The sequence below is a fragment of the Leucopleurus acutus genome, assembly GCF_964270905.1.
Source record: "Leucopleurus acutus genome assembly, chromosome: 19".
Lineage (NCBI taxonomy): Eukaryota > Metazoa > Chordata > Mammalia > Artiodactyla > Delphinidae > Leucopleurus > Leucopleurus acutus.
The window spans coordinates 24,602,498-24,621,793 of NC_139161.1; the positions used below are offsets into that span (position 1 = coordinate 24,602,498).

General features: G+C 55.4%; 1 protein-coding gene across 1 annotated transcript in view; it reads left to right on the plus strand.

Annotated features, from left to right (window-relative positions):
• Positions 1-19,296, plus strand: part of ABCC3 (ATP binding cassette subfamily C member 3) — a gene marked incomplete at both ends in the record, with an annotated part of 42,769 nt that overhangs the window by 3,597 nt on the left and 19,876 nt on the right. Inside the window, 12 exons of the mRNA XM_082859985.1 lie at positions 8,774-8,950; positions 9,303-9,428; positions 9,628-9,765; positions 10,596-10,721; positions 10,952-11,013; positions 11,711-11,842; positions 13,057-13,248; positions 16,302-16,479; positions 16,578-16,739; positions 17,595-17,687; positions 18,795-18,998; positions 19,103-19,249. Coding sequence (XP_082716111.1) covers positions 8,774-8,950; positions 9,303-9,428; positions 9,628-9,765; positions 10,596-10,721; positions 10,952-11,013; positions 11,711-11,842; positions 13,057-13,248; positions 16,302-16,479; positions 16,578-16,739; positions 17,595-17,687; positions 18,795-18,998; positions 19,103-19,249 — 1,737 coding nt within the window. The remainder of the gene's footprint in view (positions 1-8,773; positions 8,951-9,302; positions 9,429-9,627; positions 9,766-10,595; positions 10,722-10,951; positions 11,014-11,710; positions 11,843-13,056; positions 13,249-16,301; positions 16,480-16,577; positions 16,740-17,594; positions 17,688-18,794; positions 18,999-19,102; positions 19,250-19,296) is intronic.

Here is a 19,296-nt window from a genome sequence, read left to right on the forward strand (position 1 = left end):
AAGTTGGAAGTGTCGCTTTGCTGCAGCTCATTGCCTCCTGCCTGGAGGATTACTCGGTTCTGAGCAGTGGAGTTGGGCAGCACCAGTGGTGAAGAGAGTTCACAGAGGAAGGGCCTGGGGCTGTTTGCCCTCGGGAGGTCTTGACCTGTTTGCAGAATTAGTTTTCATCTGACGAGCTCCAGGAAGTTCCTGGGAGGCTGACTCGGCTCAGAAATCCAAAGGTCCTAACCAAAAAACTGGCAGAGGCAGGGCCCCTGAGGTTAGGCCGGTGGGTAGGAAGCAGACACCCCTCAGCCTCCTGGACACCAAACCCCACCCCCACCAGGACCCCAGTCCTCCCTGCCAGGCCAGGACCACTAGAATCCCTTCTCTCCATCCCATCTGGGGCAACAAAGCTGGTGCTAGACCACTTTGAGCCTCTGAGCTTCTGGTTTCTGGAAGAAAGATTTTGTCCCTTGTGGCCTTAGGCTGACCTCTCCCAAGCCCTACTGCTCCCCGACTGCCCTGGACCTGGTCTGGAGGGCTGGAGGCTTAGGAAAGGAAGTGAGTCAAGGAAGTGGCATTTGGGAGGGCACTTTGCCAAGCCCGCCTGCTGGTCCCCTGACCAGGAAATGGTCTTGGAGCGTGGGGCCAGCCAGGGAGGGAGATCCCAGCGGGGCCTGCCAGCTGACCCGCCCAGAAGGCAGGATCAGAGCACCTGAGTTGTGTCCACCCCTCCCTGGTGTGGCTGTCCCAGGGGCAACCGGTGCAGCAGGATCCTGAGAGAGGGGGTGAGACTTGGATGTGCCACTGCGGTGTGATGGGGCCCCTCCCCTGCCCCACCTGGAGCTGTTCCTTTTTCCAGTGTTGGGGCCAGGTGGTGGTGCTGGGCTGGGGGTGGGTGCTAACAGGGGCCTAACCCTGGCTTGAATTTCTCCTTCTAACTGGATACTCAGGTTTCTAGTCCAGTGGCTCCCAGAACGCCAGCTAGTCTGTTACCCCGTGATGGCAACCCTTCCCCTGAGCTCTATGAAAAGAACTGCAGCAAAGAGGTGATTTGAGGGCAGGCTGTATGGCCGAAAGATTTTTAATATTTCAGGTGATCTGGACACATGTGTTCTCTCTCCAAGGTGGGCTGTCATGTTGGAGCCCTAACGGGGACTGGGACTCTGGAGCTACACGGCCTGGGTTCAAGTCCTGGCGTCAGCCCAGGTGAACTGGGGCCGGTCACTTTCCAGCCACGAGTCTCAGCTGGTGTGAACATTAAATAATAATCTTGGAACACAGTGGTGTTCAAATAAGCAAAGCTGTTAATGGCTGGTAAGGCCCCTTTCAGAAGCAGACGCGCAGGCCAGGCTGTGAGCCAGGCTTTTGCCCCCACCCCCACCCCCAGGCCCTTCCAAAAGCCACAGCACATGTGAACAGGCCCTTGCCCTTTCTGCACCTCCATTTCTGCTGAGATAAATGAACTTGTCAGTTGATCCCTTCTCCCCGCCCCACAGGATTAAGGAAGTCATTACTCTTCTCGTGACAGAGGCTATCAACAAGCCTGGGGCCCCAGGGGCTGGGAAGTCCCTGAAGGCGCCGTGGCCCAGCTGGGGCAGAGAGCTCTGGGGTCCTTACAGCCACCTGCCCCCTGCTGGGGTCTGCAGGGATTTCAGTCTTGGTGCCTATGAAGGGGCCCCTGCTGTGTGGTCCATTCTGGGTGCCAGACCTTATCAGCCCCATCCAGCTGTTTAATCACGTTATTAAGGTAGCTGTTGTTGCCATGGAAACTGTGTGGGTGGCAGTGGGGGAGGGGCTGTGGGCCCTCCGAGTGTGCCGCTGCCTGTTCTTCGGAATGGGAATTGGGGGCCAGTGGCTTGAGAAGGGGTCACCCATCGGGTTCTGTGGGATTGCAGGGAGTATCATGGGGTCCAGGAAGTGACCTCCACCAACTGTGTCATTTACAATTAGCTCTGTTTGGGTCAGAGAGCCCCTCACATGCCTTGGTGTCAAAGAGAGAGCATCCTGAGCTCCTGGGCATACAGCAGCAGAAGTGGGCTTTGAAGGGTGACTTTCATTTATTTGTTCACTCATTCTTTCTTTCTTTTGTTCAACAAATGCATGGGAGTGCTGTGTCTGTGCTAGGAACTCTTCTAGGCAATGGGGAGTACGCTGGTCAGCAGAACAAACCCGTCCTCACGGAACACATATTCCAGTGAGAGAGGACAGAAAAACGATAAACATAAGAAATAATTCAATTATATACTATCCTAGAAAGTGATAAGGGCTATGGGGAAAATAGGACAGGCCAGCAGGGATGGGGATGCAGGAGCACGATGGGGCTTACAGTTCCAGTTTTCATTAAGAAGGTCAGGGTGGACCTCCACGAGAAGGTGAGGTCCGAGCACAAGCTTGCAGGTGACCAGGGCACGAGGCACAGCACTGCTGGCTTGAGGCAGGCACAGGCCTGACATTTGGGGACCACACTGAGGCCAGGAGGCAGGTGGGATGAGAGAGGGGAGCGGGGAAGCTGAGGTCAGAGAGACAGGGGAGCAGATAATGAGGGTCTCGAGGCCCCCTTGGAGACTTTGGCTTTTACTATGAGTGAAATGAGGAGCCCTTGGCAGGTTTTAACCGGAGAAGTGACATGGTGCATCACTGAGACGTCTGGCTTAGGTTTCATGAAGACTTGTCTCCAGCTGCTGTGCTGGAGGAGACCGCTAGGCAAGCTGCGGGCGTGGAAGCAGGGAGGCCGGAGAAGGCGCGACGCCACAGTCCATGTGCGAGTGTGGGGTGGAGAGAAGCAGTCGGATCCCGGATGTATCGGGGAGATCCAAATGAAGATGCCTTTTTATAGATTAAAAGGAGTTGAATGTAGCCCTTTCATATCGTTCAGCCTAATAATTTGAAGGTAGAGTGGACAGGATTTGCTAAAAGGTTGGGTGTGGGTTGTGAAAGAAGGAGAAAGAATCAAGGATGACTCAGAGAGGGCTTCCCTGGTGGCGCAGTGGTTGAGAGTCCGCCTGCCGATGCAGGGGACGCGGGTTCGTGCCCCGGTCCGGGAGGATCCCACATGCCGCGGAGCGGCTGGGCCCGTGAGCCATGGCCGCTGAGCCTGCACGTCCGGAGCCTGTGCTCCGCAACGGGAGAGGCCGCAACAGTGAGAGGCCCACGTACCGCAAAAAAAAAAAGGATGACTCAGAGGATTCTGGGAGAAGGAAAGCATTGCCCTGCATCAAGGTGGGCAGGTTGGAGAAGGGGGGACGGGCAGGATTTCCGTTCTGAACACGTTGTGCGTGACGTGTCCCGTCGTTGTCCTAGCGAGCAGTCTGAGGTAAATAGTCTAAGGACACAGGCAAGGACAGGTAGCCACTGTCTCCTGGAGAGGGCTCTGCCCAGCTGGGACATGCGTATCTGAAGGAAAGGAGCCCAGGCCGGATCTCCCTGTGGGTCAAAGCCGTCATCTGGTCCTCCCAAGACCTCTTGACTCTTGCCACAGTGGAACTTGTTTATGAAACCAAAACAAGGTCCCGGCAGCCTCTGCTCAGTCACCTGCTTCCTCCAGTGTTGTCCTATTGGAGTCAAGGTGCTTTGCTGTTCATTCTCCCCCCTTGCGGGGAGCTGGCCGGGATGCTGTCATTACTCCCATTAGTGTGGAGACTGAGGTTCAGGGAGATGAAGTCTCCAAAGAGGCAGCCCACGCTGCGTCCTCTGCATCAGGGTTTGGTTCTCCTCGGGACCACTCCCTGCCTGCCTCAGAGAGCCCTGACCCTGACCCAGTGAAAGTGGTGATTCCTGGTTGTGCCTTTGAACTCAGGCTCCCGTCTACCTATACACTCTCTCCCTTGTCTGTCAACGCACAGACCTTGACTCACAAGGTCAATCTGGGCTGTTCCTCATACCTGGCCCTGTGCTGGGAGCTGGAAGTTGCGGGGCAGGAGAGGAGAGGAATAAGAGTAGGGCCCAGTGTCTATCCTGAAGGGTTCACGTTGCTGTGGACAGAGGATGTATTCACAGGTGCGGGTGCAAGCAGCACAGGGTGGGAGAGACCCCAGCTCGGTGCCGCGAGGCCTGGGTGTCCGTCCCAGCTCCCAGCTGCCAGGTGTCCTTGGGCCTGCTGCCAGAGCGGGGGGAGCCTGCCTTTTCTTCTGCCTAACATTGTTCGGCGTCTTCTCTTTTGGAATAATGACCGCGTAAGTGCTACAATAAAATGCTACTGAAACATAAGGGGTGTCGCTCACTCTCAGCTGATAGTCACTTATCAGGCTGTTGAGAGCATACGAAATAAGGCAAGGAAGAGCCCGCCGGAGGCTGGGGGGGCCCAGAAATGCTTTCTGTAGGAGGCGAAGCTCAGCTGGGCCCAGAGAGGTTGGCAGTTCACCCCAGACCCGAAGAGCAGATGGCCAGAGTTGGGGGTGGCCTTGGGCCAGCTATCTGGATGGCAACTAAGTGGATGGGAATAACGGGCTTGCCAAGCATCAAAGCAGGGTGCAGCTGCCCCTTGACAGTGGAATGGATAAGTGCATGGGTCCATTCATGCAACGGACCAGGAGCAGAAGTGGGGAGGGAGAATCCACACTCACACTCAGCGCCAGGGATGACACCCCCAAACGCAGTGCGGAGAGAAGAAGCCACACATGAAAGACCCAGGAAATGTGTGATTTCCTTTATAGGAAGGTCCCACGCGGGCAAAATCACATGTTGTTGGAACCCAGAGCAGCGTTCTGCTGGGATGAGGAGTGGTTTGGAGGGGGCACAGCAGGGGCTTCTGGGGGTTGGCAATGTCCTGTTCCTTGATTCTAGTTCTAGTTACACAGGCGTGTTCAGTGGGTGAAAATTCACTGAGGTGTATACTTAAGTGGTGTGTACTTTTCTGTAAGTATACTATACTTGGCTAAGAAATGTGGGGTTTTTTTTTGCGGTACACGGGCCTCTCACTGTTGCGGCCTCTCCCGTTGCGGAGCACAGGCTCCGACGCGTAGGCTCAGCGGCCATGGCTCACGGGCACAGCCGCTCCGCGGCATGTGGGATCCTCCCGGACTGGGGCACGAACCCGTGTCCCCTGCATCGGCAGGCGGACTCTCAACCACTGCGCCACCAGGAAAGCCCAGAAATGTTTTAAAGAGGAAAACAATATGGGCCAGGGCATCTGTCTCCTCTCTCCTGGTACAGCGTGATCAGGCCTACAGGATAACCCCTCGCTGTGACCCTGTGCCCAGCCCAGGGCCATGTGCCCAGTGCCTCTCTGTGACCCTGTGCCCAGTACTTAGCAAGAGTCTTCTGGTCCTAGGCTCGCATTGCTTGAGCGACTACTGAGTACACGGCTCTAGAATTCAAGATGTACACAGTACAAGCTCTGCCCTCCGGGGTTTGAGTGAAACGCCCCAAAGAAGCATGTGCCTGGATCTCATGCTCCCCAAGGGCAGGGACGGGTCTGTTCCGAGTGTGCCTCCCCGCCGCTGCCTGGCTCATAACAGGCCTTTATCAGAGCGTCATCAAGTGGAAGACGTACTCCAGAAGGCGGCTCCGTCGTTAGGTGCTGACTTCAGAGCAGGAAGCGTGCTCAAGATGGGAGAGGTGGGTCCTAAGCCGGGCCCACCACCCTTCCCTGTAGGGATCTTGACAAGTGGAAGAAATAGGGACCAGGCTGAGCGAAGGTGTAGGAGTGAGACTCTCAGAGCAGATTTAGAGTGAAGTGAGTTTGGCAGTGGGGGACGGGAGCAGTGGGAAGGCAAGGAGGGGTGCTTGCACTTGGCTCCAGGGGCAGCAGGAGCCCCTGCAGGTCTGGGGCCATGAGGCAAGGGGCACAACGCTGCCTTTCAGGAATCTCGCAGCCATGGGCAGGTGCTTTGGAGGCAGAGGGCTGACTCAGATGGGATTAAAGAGTGAGGGTAGGCTGAGGAAAGGGAAGCAGGGTATGCAGACCACTCCATGAAATATTTTCTTAAGGTGGGATAACTCAGGCACATAGATAGTTTGATAGTTCACATAGATAGATAGATAGGTAGGTAGATAGATAGTTCAAGGCCAGTTGTGGGACTTGAATGCCATGCTTAGACTTTGTCTTCTAGTCAGTAGGAAGCCACTGAAGATTTAGAGGCAGGGTGTAAGATTATCCTTTTGTTTATTCATTTATTCAACAAATGTTTAATTTAAGTTATTTAAGCAAATTTTTGCTGAGCACTTACTATGTGCCGGGCACTGCTCTAGGTACTTAGGATACATCAATAATGAAATAAGATTCTTTCCTTCAAGAAACACACATGCCAGCAGAAAGAGATGAGAGAAAACATGATAAATTTCTAAATTACGTAGCATGTTAGAAGGTGGTAGGTATAGGGAAAAGAAAAAGCAGAGAAAGGTTAAGGGAGTGGACTGGGAATGCTGGTGGTAGGGTGCAAGTGAAATATTAAACAGGGTGGTCAGCCTAGGCCTCAATCAGAAAGAAAGACTTATGGATGTCTAAGGGAGGAACGTTCCAGACAGAGCAGCCAGTGCAAAGACCCTGAGGCAGGAACACACCTGTTATGTTCAGGAATAGCAATGAGGCCACTGGCTGGAGTGATGTAGGAGAGGCGGGGAGAGAGGTCACAGGTTGGCGGGAAGGGACGCTGTGAGGGGCCTTGTAGGCTCTTGTACGATGTGTAAAGTGGAGATGTCCAGTCAGCGAGCGATGGGGTAGAGAGAGAAACTTGGGAGTCATTGGCATGTAGGTGAGACTGGAAGAGATTGCCCTGGGGGTGAGTGCAAATGGAAAAGGAAATGGAGAAGAGGAAAGGACTGAGCTCCGGGGCACTCTGCTGCCAAGCAGGGGAACCAGTAAGGAGACTTAGAAGGAAAGACCAGGGAGGAAGGGGAAGACCAGGAGAGTGTGGGCAGCCATCTGGGCCCATAGGGCATGGAAGGGAAGAGACCAGAACCCCGTGGAAATTGCTCGGGAAGAGGTGGGGGCCTGGACTAGGCTGATGGCTGAGGGGCCAGGTGGGAGGGGCCTCGTGGGAGATGTTATCATCTCAGTGTTACCCTGGAAGAAACTAAGGCCCAGAGAGGTGAAGGTCAAGCGTCTTGCCTAAGGTCACACAGGTATTGAAAGGCGTAGAGCCAGTCGTAGTGAACAACATTTATATAGTCAAAAAAGTGTGAACTGTGAATATTTATTTAACAAAAGCCTGTTATGTTTCTACATGGAAAGTTGAGGAAGTTCAAGTGGAGAGAATGTAAGAGAGGTACAGCTTTAACTTCCAGAACAAAAGAAAAGGGTGATTATCAAATAGTGGTAGATCATGTAATGACATTAAAAGCAAAAAACATAGAAGTAGCTACCAGAACAAGTTAGCATATTTGAACATACTTACCCCTGGAAAGTGGAACTAGGGGTGGGGAGTGATGAGGCAGGGTACCATTTTCTTTTCATGTACCTTTAGAATGATGTGCATGTTATAACTTTGACAAAAATTAAAATGACAATTATTTAAACTGGCAGTTAGAAGGTAGAGGGTTCTATCTTCTGGTGTTGAGTTATCTCTAGGTGGATAGGATTGTGGGTGAGGTTTGGGTTTTTATTTTGGCTGCTTTGGGTCTTCGTAGCTGCGCGCAGGCTTTCCCTAGTTGCAGCGAGCAGGGGCTACTCTTTGTTGCGGTGCATGGGCTTCCCATTGTGGTGGCTTCTCTAGTTGCGGAGCACGGGCTCTAGGCACACGGGCTTCAGTAGTTGCGGCACGTGGGCTCAGTAGTCGCAGCACGCGGGCTCTAGAATGCTGTCTCAGTAGTTGTGGCGCATGGGCTTTGTTGCTCCGCAGCATATGGGATCTTCCTGGACCAGGGATCGAACCTGTGTCCCCTGCATTGGCAGGTGGATTCTTAACCACTGAGCCACTAGGAAAGTCCCTTTTTTTTTTTTAGTTGTTTATATTTTATGAGTTTCTGTAAAGACAGTCTAATACTTTGCAAGAAGGGAAAAAAAGATTAGTTCATCGGTGGCCTTGAAGGAAAGTCTTGGTAAAATATGTGTTTGAATGTATTCCCCCATCTCTTTCCAGAAAAGTTCTTAGGTGCAAAGACAAAAAGCGGTCTTGTCTGGACTCAGTGGTTCCCCAAGGCACAAGACTGTCAGTGCTAGAACCAGGACAGTTCTATGCAAACTGGGGCGGTTGGTCATTCCAGCTTTGTTTACAAAGCTCTCTCCACATCCCCTTGCTCCTTTGAGTTCACACCCACTGAGGAGGTAGGTGGGGCAGGGATGGCTGCCCCCAGTTTAAAGGAGAGGCAACTGAAGCTCAGAGAGGCTCCCTATCCCTTCCCTGGGAGAGGCTTAGAGAGAAAATGGGCTCTTCAGCCATGTGCATATATTGCTTTGATAAAATTAAAAATGAATTTAAAATAAAAGAGCGGAAATCTAGAACGACAGAAAGCAGACCAGTGTTTGCCTGGGAGGGATGGGCTGCAGAGGGGCACGAAGGAACTCGTGGAACGGTGGATTATTCTCCATCTTTATGGCGGGAGCAGTTCTGCAGGTGTGTACGACTGTCACTCACTGGACTGTGCACTTCAAATGGGTGCAGTTTATTGTGCTTAAATTAAACATCAGTTAGAGAGACAGAGAGAAAATATGAGGAAATGGAGCGCCCTTAGCCTCCTGGAAGAGCTCACACTCGGGACAATGCCTGCTGGTTTGCACACTTCGACTTTCATATTCACACACCTTCTGACCCCCGGAGCGCATGGGGCACCTCTCTGGCCCAGCCCCCTCCCTGCAGCGTGAGCCCAGGGCTGCACAAGGCTGCCCCTGAATTCTTCTCTTTGTCCCCAGGACTCCAATCTGTCCGTGCACACAGACAGCCCGGACTTCACTCCCTGCTTCCAGAACTCTGTGCTGGCCTGGGTCCCCTGCATCTACCTGTGGGCTGCCCTGCCCTGCTACCTGTGCTACCTGCGGCACCGCCACCAAGGCTACATTGTTCTCTCTCGCCTCTCTAGGCTCAAGACGGTCAGCGGCTCAGGGCTCTCCTGCGGGTGGGACCAGGACCTAGGAGAGTCTCCTTTTAATGGGTCCCTTTCCCCACCCTCAGTGACTGGTCTGGGCTCCCCAGCCTCACCCTCGCTGTGCTCAGGGCCATGGCAGCCTGCCAGTTGGGCTAAGATAATCTCTGCTTGGGGAAGTTCAGTCAAGTTCTCCAGCAATGCTCTCCCCACCCTGGAGAAGCTTCTGGCCAGTGCCCAGCCCAGCCCCTGGGGGCAAACCTGGGCAGGTCTGTTGGTTTCAGGAGCAAAGGCTCCTCCCCAGTGGGGACCATCCCTTTCTTTGGGGATGGAGGCCCCAACATGTGCCCTGTTCATAGGCCTTGGGCGTCCTGCTGTGGTGTGTCTCCTGGATTGACCTCTTCTACTCCTTCCATGGCCTGGTCCACGGTTGGGCCCCTGCCCCCATCTTCTTTGTCACCCCCTTGGTGGTGGGGGTCACCATGGTCAGTGTGGGACCAGGGAATCTGGGTTGGGGAGGATCTCCAGTGGGTTGTGATGGGGGAACCATGGGCTCTGAGGAGAAGGCTGGACACCTTAGGAGTGGGTAACCCCAGAAACGTATGGCCATGTGGCGTGGGGAGGAATGGAGGCAGGTCCAGATGTGTGTGCTCCGGCCCAGCCTCCCCTGCCCTCCCTGCACAGCTGCTGGCCACCCTGCTGATCCAGTATGAGCGGCTGCAGGGGCTTCGGTCTTCGGGGGTCCTCGTCATCTTCTGGTTCCTGTGTGTGGTCTGTGGCATCATCCCCTTCCGTTCCAAGATCCTTTCAGCTTTGGCACAGGTAAGCAGAAGAGAGGAACCTGCCAGGTCCCCTGCTGTCTAGGGATTGTCCCCAGAGCTCAAGGTCACTGCTGGGTCCCAGGCTCCTCTCTTCTGCCCCTCCTCAGCTCCCAGGACCTCCTCTGCTGTTCAGTCCTTTTTGTGTCATTCCCTACTTGTACCTCTGCTGAGAAGCAGACTGGTGAGCCGGGTGAGGACCGTTGTAACCCAGGGGAATGCAGCAAGATGCAGCCATTGTTGGCTGTTCGTGGGAACGTAGCAGCCACCACCAAGTACGATGTCCGTTCAGTGAGAGCAGGTGCGCAGACATGAACGGTTCTGGCTTTCTTGGAATCCCGTCATCTTGTTCTCCCTTTTTTCCCACCTCCCTCAGTTCCTGGCCTTCCTCTGGATCTTCAGTGGTGCGCGGGCGTGGTAGGAACACTGGGGATCAATCTAGTGTCTCCGTTTCTCCATCTCAAGAGGAGGCAGTCAAGTATATTCATAGGAGCACAGGCTGGGAACAACCCACTTACTCCTTGTGATCTTGGGCAAATTCCTGAGTCATCTAGAGTCTCATTTCCTCAATTGCAGACTGAGAATCATAAGATTTCCTACCTGTTAGGGAGGGTTAGACAAGGTGATGTAGATGAGCAGGGCAAGTCTCCACAGGACAGTGGACCCCCTATGACCTTTCCCGTCTCTCAGAAGCCTCTGGGCAGGGGGACCCAGGTACCCACTTTTGCTGACTTCTACCCCAGAGGGGGTCTGGTGCCCCAAAGGACTCCTTGGGGCAAGGGCTGCAGGCCCAGGGCTTTTCAAGCTCTGATGCTACTCTCCTTTCTCCCCCAGGGCAAGATCTCAGACCCCTTCCGCTTCACCACCTTCTATATCTACTTTGCCCTGGTGCTCTCTGCCCTCGTCCTCTCGTGCTCCAGGGAGAAGCCACCGTTTTTCTCCCCCAAGAATATCGACCCCGTGAGTCTTAATGGAGGTGGGTGGTGGTGGGGGTGCCACAGCCCACCCCTCAGCCCAGCCCTCACCAGCATCCCCCATCCCTTCCAGTTCATTCCATCTTCATGTCACCTCCACAGTGTGCACACTGGGACTTGGAGCAGGAAGGAACGGGGCACCCTCCTCCCTCTGCTCTGCCTAGAGAGGGTAGTGTGCCCTCCTGATGTCCCCTGCCCCACTCTTGCACCTTCTAGAACCCCTGCCCCGAGGCCGGAGCTGGCTTCCTCTCCCGCCTGTCTTTCTGGTGGTTTACAAAGTGAGTTGGCTCTTCCCCAAGCCTGGGGGCCCAGGGGAGGGGGAATGGGGACGGAGAGTTGGGGGATGAGAAAGAGGAAGGGGAGCAGGCCAGGAGTCCAGGGGCCTGAGGAGCTGTGAACCCCAGCGGGCGTGGGGCAGGCGAGGGTGGGAAACCTGTCTGTTTGAGCTGGGGGCTGAGTACAGAGGCCGGTCCTGGTCCAGTTCTGATCCCAGGGCACAGGCCTGACCTGTGTCTCCAGGCCGTGGGGACGGGCCTAGGGTCCTAGAAGGAGACCGTTAGTTCCCAGCTCTTTGGTCAGGGAGAAGCTCGCAGCTGTCATTCCTTGGGCGCCCCTCAGAGCAGCTAGAGCAGGAGAATTGTGTCTGTGACCTGGGTGACAGCCCGTCAACCATATTGTACTGAGGAGGCTCCTCGGGCTGGGGCTCCATCCAGCAGGCCTTGTCATCCCCCAGGGCCGTGGCCAGCATGGATTTTGTCATCAGTGCCCAGGAGTCAGTGGGGCATCTGGGAAGGAGTGAGAAAGGGCTGGGAGTAGGAACTTGGGGTGGGAGGCAGTGACCCCCATCCTGCTCACTGTGCGAATAAAGGAACACCTTCCTTGGCCACAGCTCCCTAGGGACACCCTCCTCTCTGGAGACCCTTGTCCCCAGGCTGCTAAACTCTGACCCAGGCTGGTGCTGCCTGTCCACTCCAGGTTGGCCATCCTCGGCTACCGGCGGCCCTTGGAGGAGTGGGACCTCTGGTGCCTGAACAAGGAGGACCGCTCCCACGTGGTGGTGCAGAGGCTGCTGGAGGAGAGGAAGAAGCAGCAAGAGCGGGCGGCGCGGTAAGGCGCCCCTCCTCCCCCGTCCCCGCGCCCCCCTACCCCCACCCCTTCATACAGCCCAGGTCTCCTGCAGGCGAGGCTGGTAGACCCAGGAGATCAGATGGCTGGGCGTGGGGAGAAGAGCAGGTGCAGGTGGTCCTGGGGTGGGCAGCTCAGGCCGGGGTCAGCTCTCCCAGCACTGCTGACGCTGGAGGATGGCTGGCACTTTCGTAGCACTTACACCGTCCCAGGCGTTGTCCTCATCGTGCAGACTAACGCGGCTAATCTCCGACAGCTACTGTGCAGGTTCTGTTGCCTTTGTGTCCCGGATGAGGTCACTGAGGCACAGAGGTTTGATGATGCACCCAAGGTCCCCTAGTTGGTGGTGGCAAAGCCAGAATCCACACCCGGCCGTCTGGCCCCACAGCGCTCACCACTGCCCTGCCCTGCCAGGGACTTCCCTCAGGAGGGGAAGGGGCTGGGGGAGGAAAGTTGAGGCCAGCGCCCCCTCTCAATCCTGCTTCCTGCGTGGACGCAGTGGCTGGAAGAGATGACCCTGTGGCTAAGGGCCTGCCCGCTGGCAGCCTGTCTCTGGCCGACTGCCCAGCCAAGGAAGCTGAGGCTCTGAGCCCTTCTTCTTCACCCACGTCCTCCCCCGCCCCGCCCCCCAGGACCGAAACCCCTTCCACCCGCAACCTGGGGCCCAGAAATCCCATGCCGGTTCCGCCTGAGCCTCTGATGGCCGACTGGCTGTGAAGGAACCAGGGACATGGACTTACTCAGCAGTGCCTTGGGCTCATGGCTTGGAGCCTCTGGAAGACCTAATGGCCCCCAGGCTGCCTGCTGCACCCCCTCTCTGTCCCTCCATGCCACCTCCACTCCCTCCCTGCTCAGCTTGCCAGTGACTAGGCACTAGCCAGCCCTGCCCATGTCTCCCTTCTTGTCAGCATCCTCCTGGAGCCAGCCCTGGGCAGGGCATGGAGAGGGCCACAGGTTGGGAATTGCTGGGTGTATAGTCCTTGAGGAGCAGTTAAGGCGCCCCTTCATATATCCTCTAGCACCTGAAGACACTTGGGGATTCTCAGCTGGAAAGTCTCATTGTCCTTCCCCCTCCCAGTTCTGAGAGCCAGCGAAGAGCTCCCCCTCCTACCTGGTCCTCCCCAGCCCCCGTGGCCCTTGGCTTCACGGAGCCCATGTGCCCATTCCTACCCACTGCTCCTTCCTCCCCGGACCAGACACCAGGCTGCGGAGGCTTCTGGGAAGAGACTGTCCAGCGAGGGAGAGGTGCTGCTGGGGGGCCGGCCCCGGGCCCGGGAGCCCCCCTTCCTGCGGGCCCTGATGGCCACCTTTGGCTCCAGCTTCCTCCTCAGCATGTGCTTCAAGCTGGTCCAGGACCTGCTGTCCTTCATCAACCCACAGCTGCTGAGGTCTCTCTCCACGCTCCCTCCCAGGCAGCCCTTCCCGGGGCAAGGGGCTGGCTGGCTGGCCGGCCTCGGGGACAATGGGTAGAGAGAAGAGCCCCAGACCAGAAACCGAAGGGGCTATCCCCACTTTCTGTGTGACCTTTGGCGAGTGGCAGAGCCTCTGCACCTCATTTCCCCATTTACATCCAACTTATCTGGACTAAGTACAACCGCCAGGTACCCTGATGTATACATTAACATACATTCTCTCTTTAAATCCTCCTGACAATCCTACAGAGAGGTGCCCTTTTCCCGTTTTACAAACAAGGAAGCAGAAAAACGAAAAACAATCCAGAAAATGAGGAAATAGGAACTCAGAGAGGTGAAGTGACTTGGCCAAGGGTACACAGCTGGGAAAGATGGATTTGAGTCCAGGGCTCTGAACTCCATCTACGGTGCTCTTTCCAGATGATAGGCTCCGCCATCTATCACGTGAGTGGCTTGGGCTAGAAAGAGCTCTCAAATGAGGGGATGGGAAGGAGCTAGCAGCTGAGCCCTCAATCCTTTGGCCCTCCAATCATACATTTGTGCATTCATTCATTCAGTGAACATATTTTGAGCCCCCAGGTCCCAGAATGGTGCCAGACACTAGGTATACAAAGATAACTAAGATATGGTCTTGAAGTCTTGTGGGAGAAACCAATGTGTAAGTCTATTAGAGCACAGTGTGGGCGGAGGTGTACTTAGGTGTCTGAAAAAACCCCAGAGGAGCAAGGAAGCCAGTCTGGGAAGGGGCAGGGTACGCTTGTCAGCCAGAGAGCTTATCAAGTTTGGAAAGACAGGCAATTTGCTGACTAGGTGAGGAAGGAGGGGAAAGTGCAAAGTCACAAAGGCCTGAAACAGCATAACTCAGGAACTCCAGGAACTTCTGAATGCTGTGGCGGGCAGGGGGGGGTGACCAAAGTGAGGGGCAGGACAACAAAGGGAGGGAGGGAGAGCTAAGGAAATCCTTGAAAGATTTGAAGCCAGGGAGGGGTGTCTGGTTTTCATTCTGGAAGGATCCCCTGCCAGTAGTGTGGGGGAGGCAGGGCAGGGTGGCCACATGGAAGTGGGCCAACCAGGTCCAAGGAAAGTCCAGGTCAGGAATGAGAAAGGATTCAGGAGCTACTCTCTGGAAATGAGTGTTGGTGCCAGGGAGAGGGAGGGGAAAAGGTGACCTGGGTTCTGGCCTGGGTAGCTGGAGGCTGATGGACCTTTTGCTGAGATGGTGAACTCAGCAGGAAGAGAGACCTGGGCCCTGGGCAAGGAGGTGAGGGGCATCTTGGCCATTTTGGGCCTGGGTTGCTGGAGATTCCCAGCTAGCTGGAGATCACATTTGCAGAGGCATCGGGTGGAAGCCCAGGGTCCCATATCTGTGGCTAACCTCTCCCAGAGAGCCCGTGCAGAGGCCCCAGACAGAGCCCTAGGGCATTCTGACAGGTATGGGTGAGCAGAAGACTAGTGTTAGGGGACGAAGTGGGGAAAAGAACCCAGATTGTGGAGCAGAGCACAGAGAACCCTTATGGGGGAAGGCGTGGTCTCCAGTGAAGCAAGTTGACCAGTAAAATAGAGCCTGAGGAAGGCAACGTGGAGTTTGTGGGTGACTTTGCCAGGAACAGAGGCTGCGACACAGGGGAAGGGCCTGAGAATAGGGTTTCTGCAGTGGAGACGGGGCCAGTGGAGGTCTAGAAACTTCCTATGAAGGTTCTTAGTTTTCTAGGGTATCAGAGTACCACAAACTGGGTGGCTGAAAACGGAGATGTATTCTTTCACAGTTCTGGAAGCCAGAGGTCTGAAATCAAAGTGTCAGTGGGTAGGTTCCTTCTAAAGGCTCTGAGTGAGAATCTGTTCCACGCCTCCCAGGTGCTGGTGGGGCTGGCAGTCCTTGGCATTCCTAGGCTTAGAGACTCATCACTCCGATCTCTGCCTCCATCTTTGCATGGCATCCTCCTGTGTGTGTGTGTCTGTCTGTCTGTCTGCATCTGTGTCTCTGTGTGCAAACCTCCCTCTCTTTTCTCTTATAAAGACACCAGTCACCGGATTATGGGCCACCCTACTCCAATAGGACCTTATCTTAATTTGATTACGTCTGCAAAGACCCTGTTTCCAAATAAGGTCACATGCACAGGTACCAGGGGTTATGACTTGAAATGTCTTTGGGGGAGTTACACCCAACCCACAGCAGAAGAAGCCTGGCCATGACTATGGAGGTTGCTCCATGGGGCCAAGGGGAGGTTTGTCCTAACATGGAAGAGACTTGGTCATGTCAGTCGGCCAAGGCACAGAGCTGCCAGTGGAGAGGAGGATACTGAAGACCAGGAGAAAAAGGGGGCCAACGACGAAACACGTTCCTGAGGAGGCAGGTGGGATCCAGGGCTTGGGGGGCAGGACCCGGCGTGGAAAGTTGAAAGGACGCCTCCTGTCCTGAGGCAGGACGAAAGGAAGAGGGCAAGTGTTTGTAGGGAAGATTTAAGTGGGCAGCTGCTGAGAGAGGTGGGGGGTGAGGACAGGTGCGAGGATAAGAGGTGAAAAGGACTGTGGGAGAGGAAGTAGATTAGGGCCCTGGAGAAGGTCACTGGGCGGCGTGGGAGGTCGCTGATATTGAGATGGGTGGATGTGAGGGGCAAGAGTCTGTGTGGTCACGCAGTGGACTTCAGAGCCCTCGGCAGCCCAGAAGAAGGTGCAGGAAAGTGTAATCAATGGACATGTTGCACTGCTTCCTGCCACATGGTCCAAGGAGGCAAGAAAGGCAGGCCGGTGAGGCAGGTGGCCAGAGGGTGATAAAGGGGTGGGTGGCGGGGGGCCATGGTAGGCAGGAAAGGAGGTGGGGGCAGAAAGGAGTAAGGGTGGAGGGCTTGAGGCAGCTCTGCGCCAAGTGCCCCTGGTCTGGGTGGGGGTGTGGAGGGCCAGCAGCCTCCCCCTGAGAGGTTTCAGAGGCAAGGGCAGAGTGGAGGCTGAGGGGAAAGGGGAGGGCAGCAGTAGAGGGAGTAGACTGGGGGAGCCCTGCCCACCCTCATGCCTCTCTACTCACCTTCCAGCGTCCTGATCAGATTTATTTCAAACCCCACGGCCCCCACCTGGTGGGGCTTTCTGGTGGCCGGGCTGATGTTCGTGTGCTCCGTGACGCAGACGCTGATCTTACACCAGTATTACCACTGCATCTTTGTGATGGGGTTGAGGTTTCGCACGGGCATCATAGGGGTCATCTATAGGAAGGTCAGCTGGAGCATGGCGTGGGGGGCTGGGGAGGCCAGTCCTGGGGAGCTTTGGAGAGACTCGCGGGCCCAGTCCCTCACCCTGCTGTCCACCTGCAGGCTCTGGTCATCACCAATTCAGTCAAACGTGAGTCCACTGCGGGAGAAATTGTTAACCTCATGTCAGTGGACGCCCAGCGCTTCATGGATGTTGTCCCCTTCATCAACCTGCTGTGGTCAGCACCCCTGCAGATGATCCTGGCAGTGTACTTCCTCTGGCAGGTGACTCTTCTTTTTTTTTTTTTTTTAAATTAATTAATTAATTAATTTATTTGGCTGCGTTGGGTCTTCGTTGCTGCGCGCGGGCTTTCTCTAGTTGTGGCAAGCGGGAGCTACTCTTCCTTGTGGTGCGCGGGCTTCTTATTGCAGTGGCTTCTCTTGTTGCGGAGCACGGGCTTCAGTAGTTGTGGCTCACGGACTCAGTAGTTGTGGCTTTCAGGCTCTAGGGTGCAGGCTTAGTAGTTGTGGCTCATGAGCTTAGTTGCTCTGCGGCGTGTGGGAATCTTCCCGGACCAGGGCTCGAACCCGTGTCCCCTGCACTGGCAGGCGGATTCTTAACCACTGCGCCACCAGGGAAGTCCTGGCAGGTGACTCTTGAACCCTGATCTCTGCCCCCTTTCTCTGACCTTCTCCTTCCTTCAGATGGGACAAGAGAGGGTTATTCTGGGTCAGCAGAGGGGTGGGGGACAGGACTGTGAGGATGCTGGTGTCTTTCTGGCCTGTGTGAGAATCCTTCTCACAGAACCCAGGGGAGGGAAGAGGGACTTGGAGGCAAGGTGGGTGTGACTCTGACTGTCATTGCCTGTCTGTATTTGCCTTCCTGTGTGTCTGGACACCCTTCTGTGTCTGCCTGTTTGTCCCTATCTCTTGTCATTATCTGATGGCTGGCTGTTTGTGCAAATGTCTTCGTCATTTTGGCTTTATCTGTGTGTCTGCTTTTTGCTGTCCATCTGTTTGGCTGACCACCATCTTTTGCTTCTTGCCCTTCCCTGCACTTCAGGTCAATAGGCCTCTGCCTGTTGGGTTCTGTCTATATACTCTGTCTGTCTGTCTAGTCTATCTATTGTGCCTCCTCAGAACCTGGGTCCCTCTGTCCTGGCTGGAGTCGCTCTCATGGTCTTGCTGATTCCGCTCAATGGAGCCGTGGCTGTGAAAATGCGTGCGTTCCAGGTGGGTGCTAGCAACTGCGCTGCCCCTGCCTGGAGCCTTGGCCAGGTACCTGGCGGAGAGCAGTCACTAACCTGGGCTTTACCAACTACCTTGCTCACCGAGTACGGACGGCTCCAAGCCACTTTCACAAACCTTAGCTTATTCTAGCCCCCAACCCTGAGAGGGTTTTAGAAACATTCTCATTTTGCAGCTGAGGAACCAAGGCTCATTATTTATTTGCAAACATTTCCTGATGTCTTCCCTAGCTTCCCACTGTACATAAGATAAATGGCAAATTCCCTACTGCCACCCACCAGGCCCCTGCTCACCTTTCAATCCCTCACCCCCTGGGATATGGCCAAGTTTCATCCAGTATGGCCTTTCTTTTCTCCAAATCAACAAGCTCTGAATACCTCTGGGCTACCATACGTACTATTCCCTGGAATGTGCTTCACCCTTCCTTCCTTGCCCAGTTCCCTCCCTTCCTTCACCTCCCAGCATAAACTCTGATTTCCCAGTCCCTACCCCATTATTCTCTCCCAGAATCCTGTAACTCCCATCGGAGTATGCGTAATAATTTAGTAAGCATTTATTCAGGTGGTTGTTTGCGTCCGTCTACCTCGCCCGTCAGACTGTCAGCTTCACGATGGCCGGGGCCTTGAGTTGTTCTTCATTATCTGCCCTACATCTAGCACATGGCCTGGCACATAATAGGCACTCAATAAATTGGGGTGAATGAATAGATTGATTTGGCGTGCTGCACCCTGGGTTATAGGGACTGGGGAACAAAAAGGAATAAGGGATCTATTCCCTTAGGCTCACATCGAGTTGAGGCAACATACATGCACAGGGTCCCCTGTGAGAACGTGCCTTAGAAACCCAGAGAAGGGGCAGCGGGTGCTGCCTGTGAGGGTCAGTGATGGGGCACTGAGACTGGAGCTGGATTTTGTCCAGCAGAGAAGAGGGTAGGTCGGGCTGGGCGTTCCAGGCTGTGGTGCAGCACAGGCAGGCGGGGAGGAACGGTGAGCCGTCTGGCTGCCATGTGTGTGAGTGCAGGGAAGGTGTGAGCCCCTGTGGGTAGAGGTCTGGGGAGGGGCTCGGGGTGTGCACTTTCCACACTCTCCATAGGTAGAGCAAATGAAACTCAAGGACTCGCGCATCAGGCTGATGAGCGAGATCCTGGGCGGCATCAAGGTGCTGAAGCTGTATGCCTGGGAGCCCAGCTTCCTGAAGCAGGTGGAGGACATCCGGCAGGAGGAGCTCCGGCTGATGCGCCAGGCTGCCTACCTCCACGCCACGTCCACTTTCATCTGGATCTGCACCCCCTTCCTGGTGAGGCGCCCCTGCCTGGGCTGGCGTCCCGCCTCCTGCCTGGCCAGCCTGGGCCCCTGGACCCTGCAGACGCCACCCTGACACCCATCCCCACCCCTGCCCAGGTGACCCTGACCACCCTCGGGATGTACGTGTCCGTGGACAAGAACAATGTGCTGGATGCTGAGAAGGCCTTTGTGTCCGTGTCCCTGTTCAACATCTTAAAAATTCCCCTCAACATGCTGCCCCAGTTAATCAGCAACTTGGCCCAGGTAAGGCTGGATAGGGCCGGGGGTTCTGCTGGAGTGTGGGCAGGTTG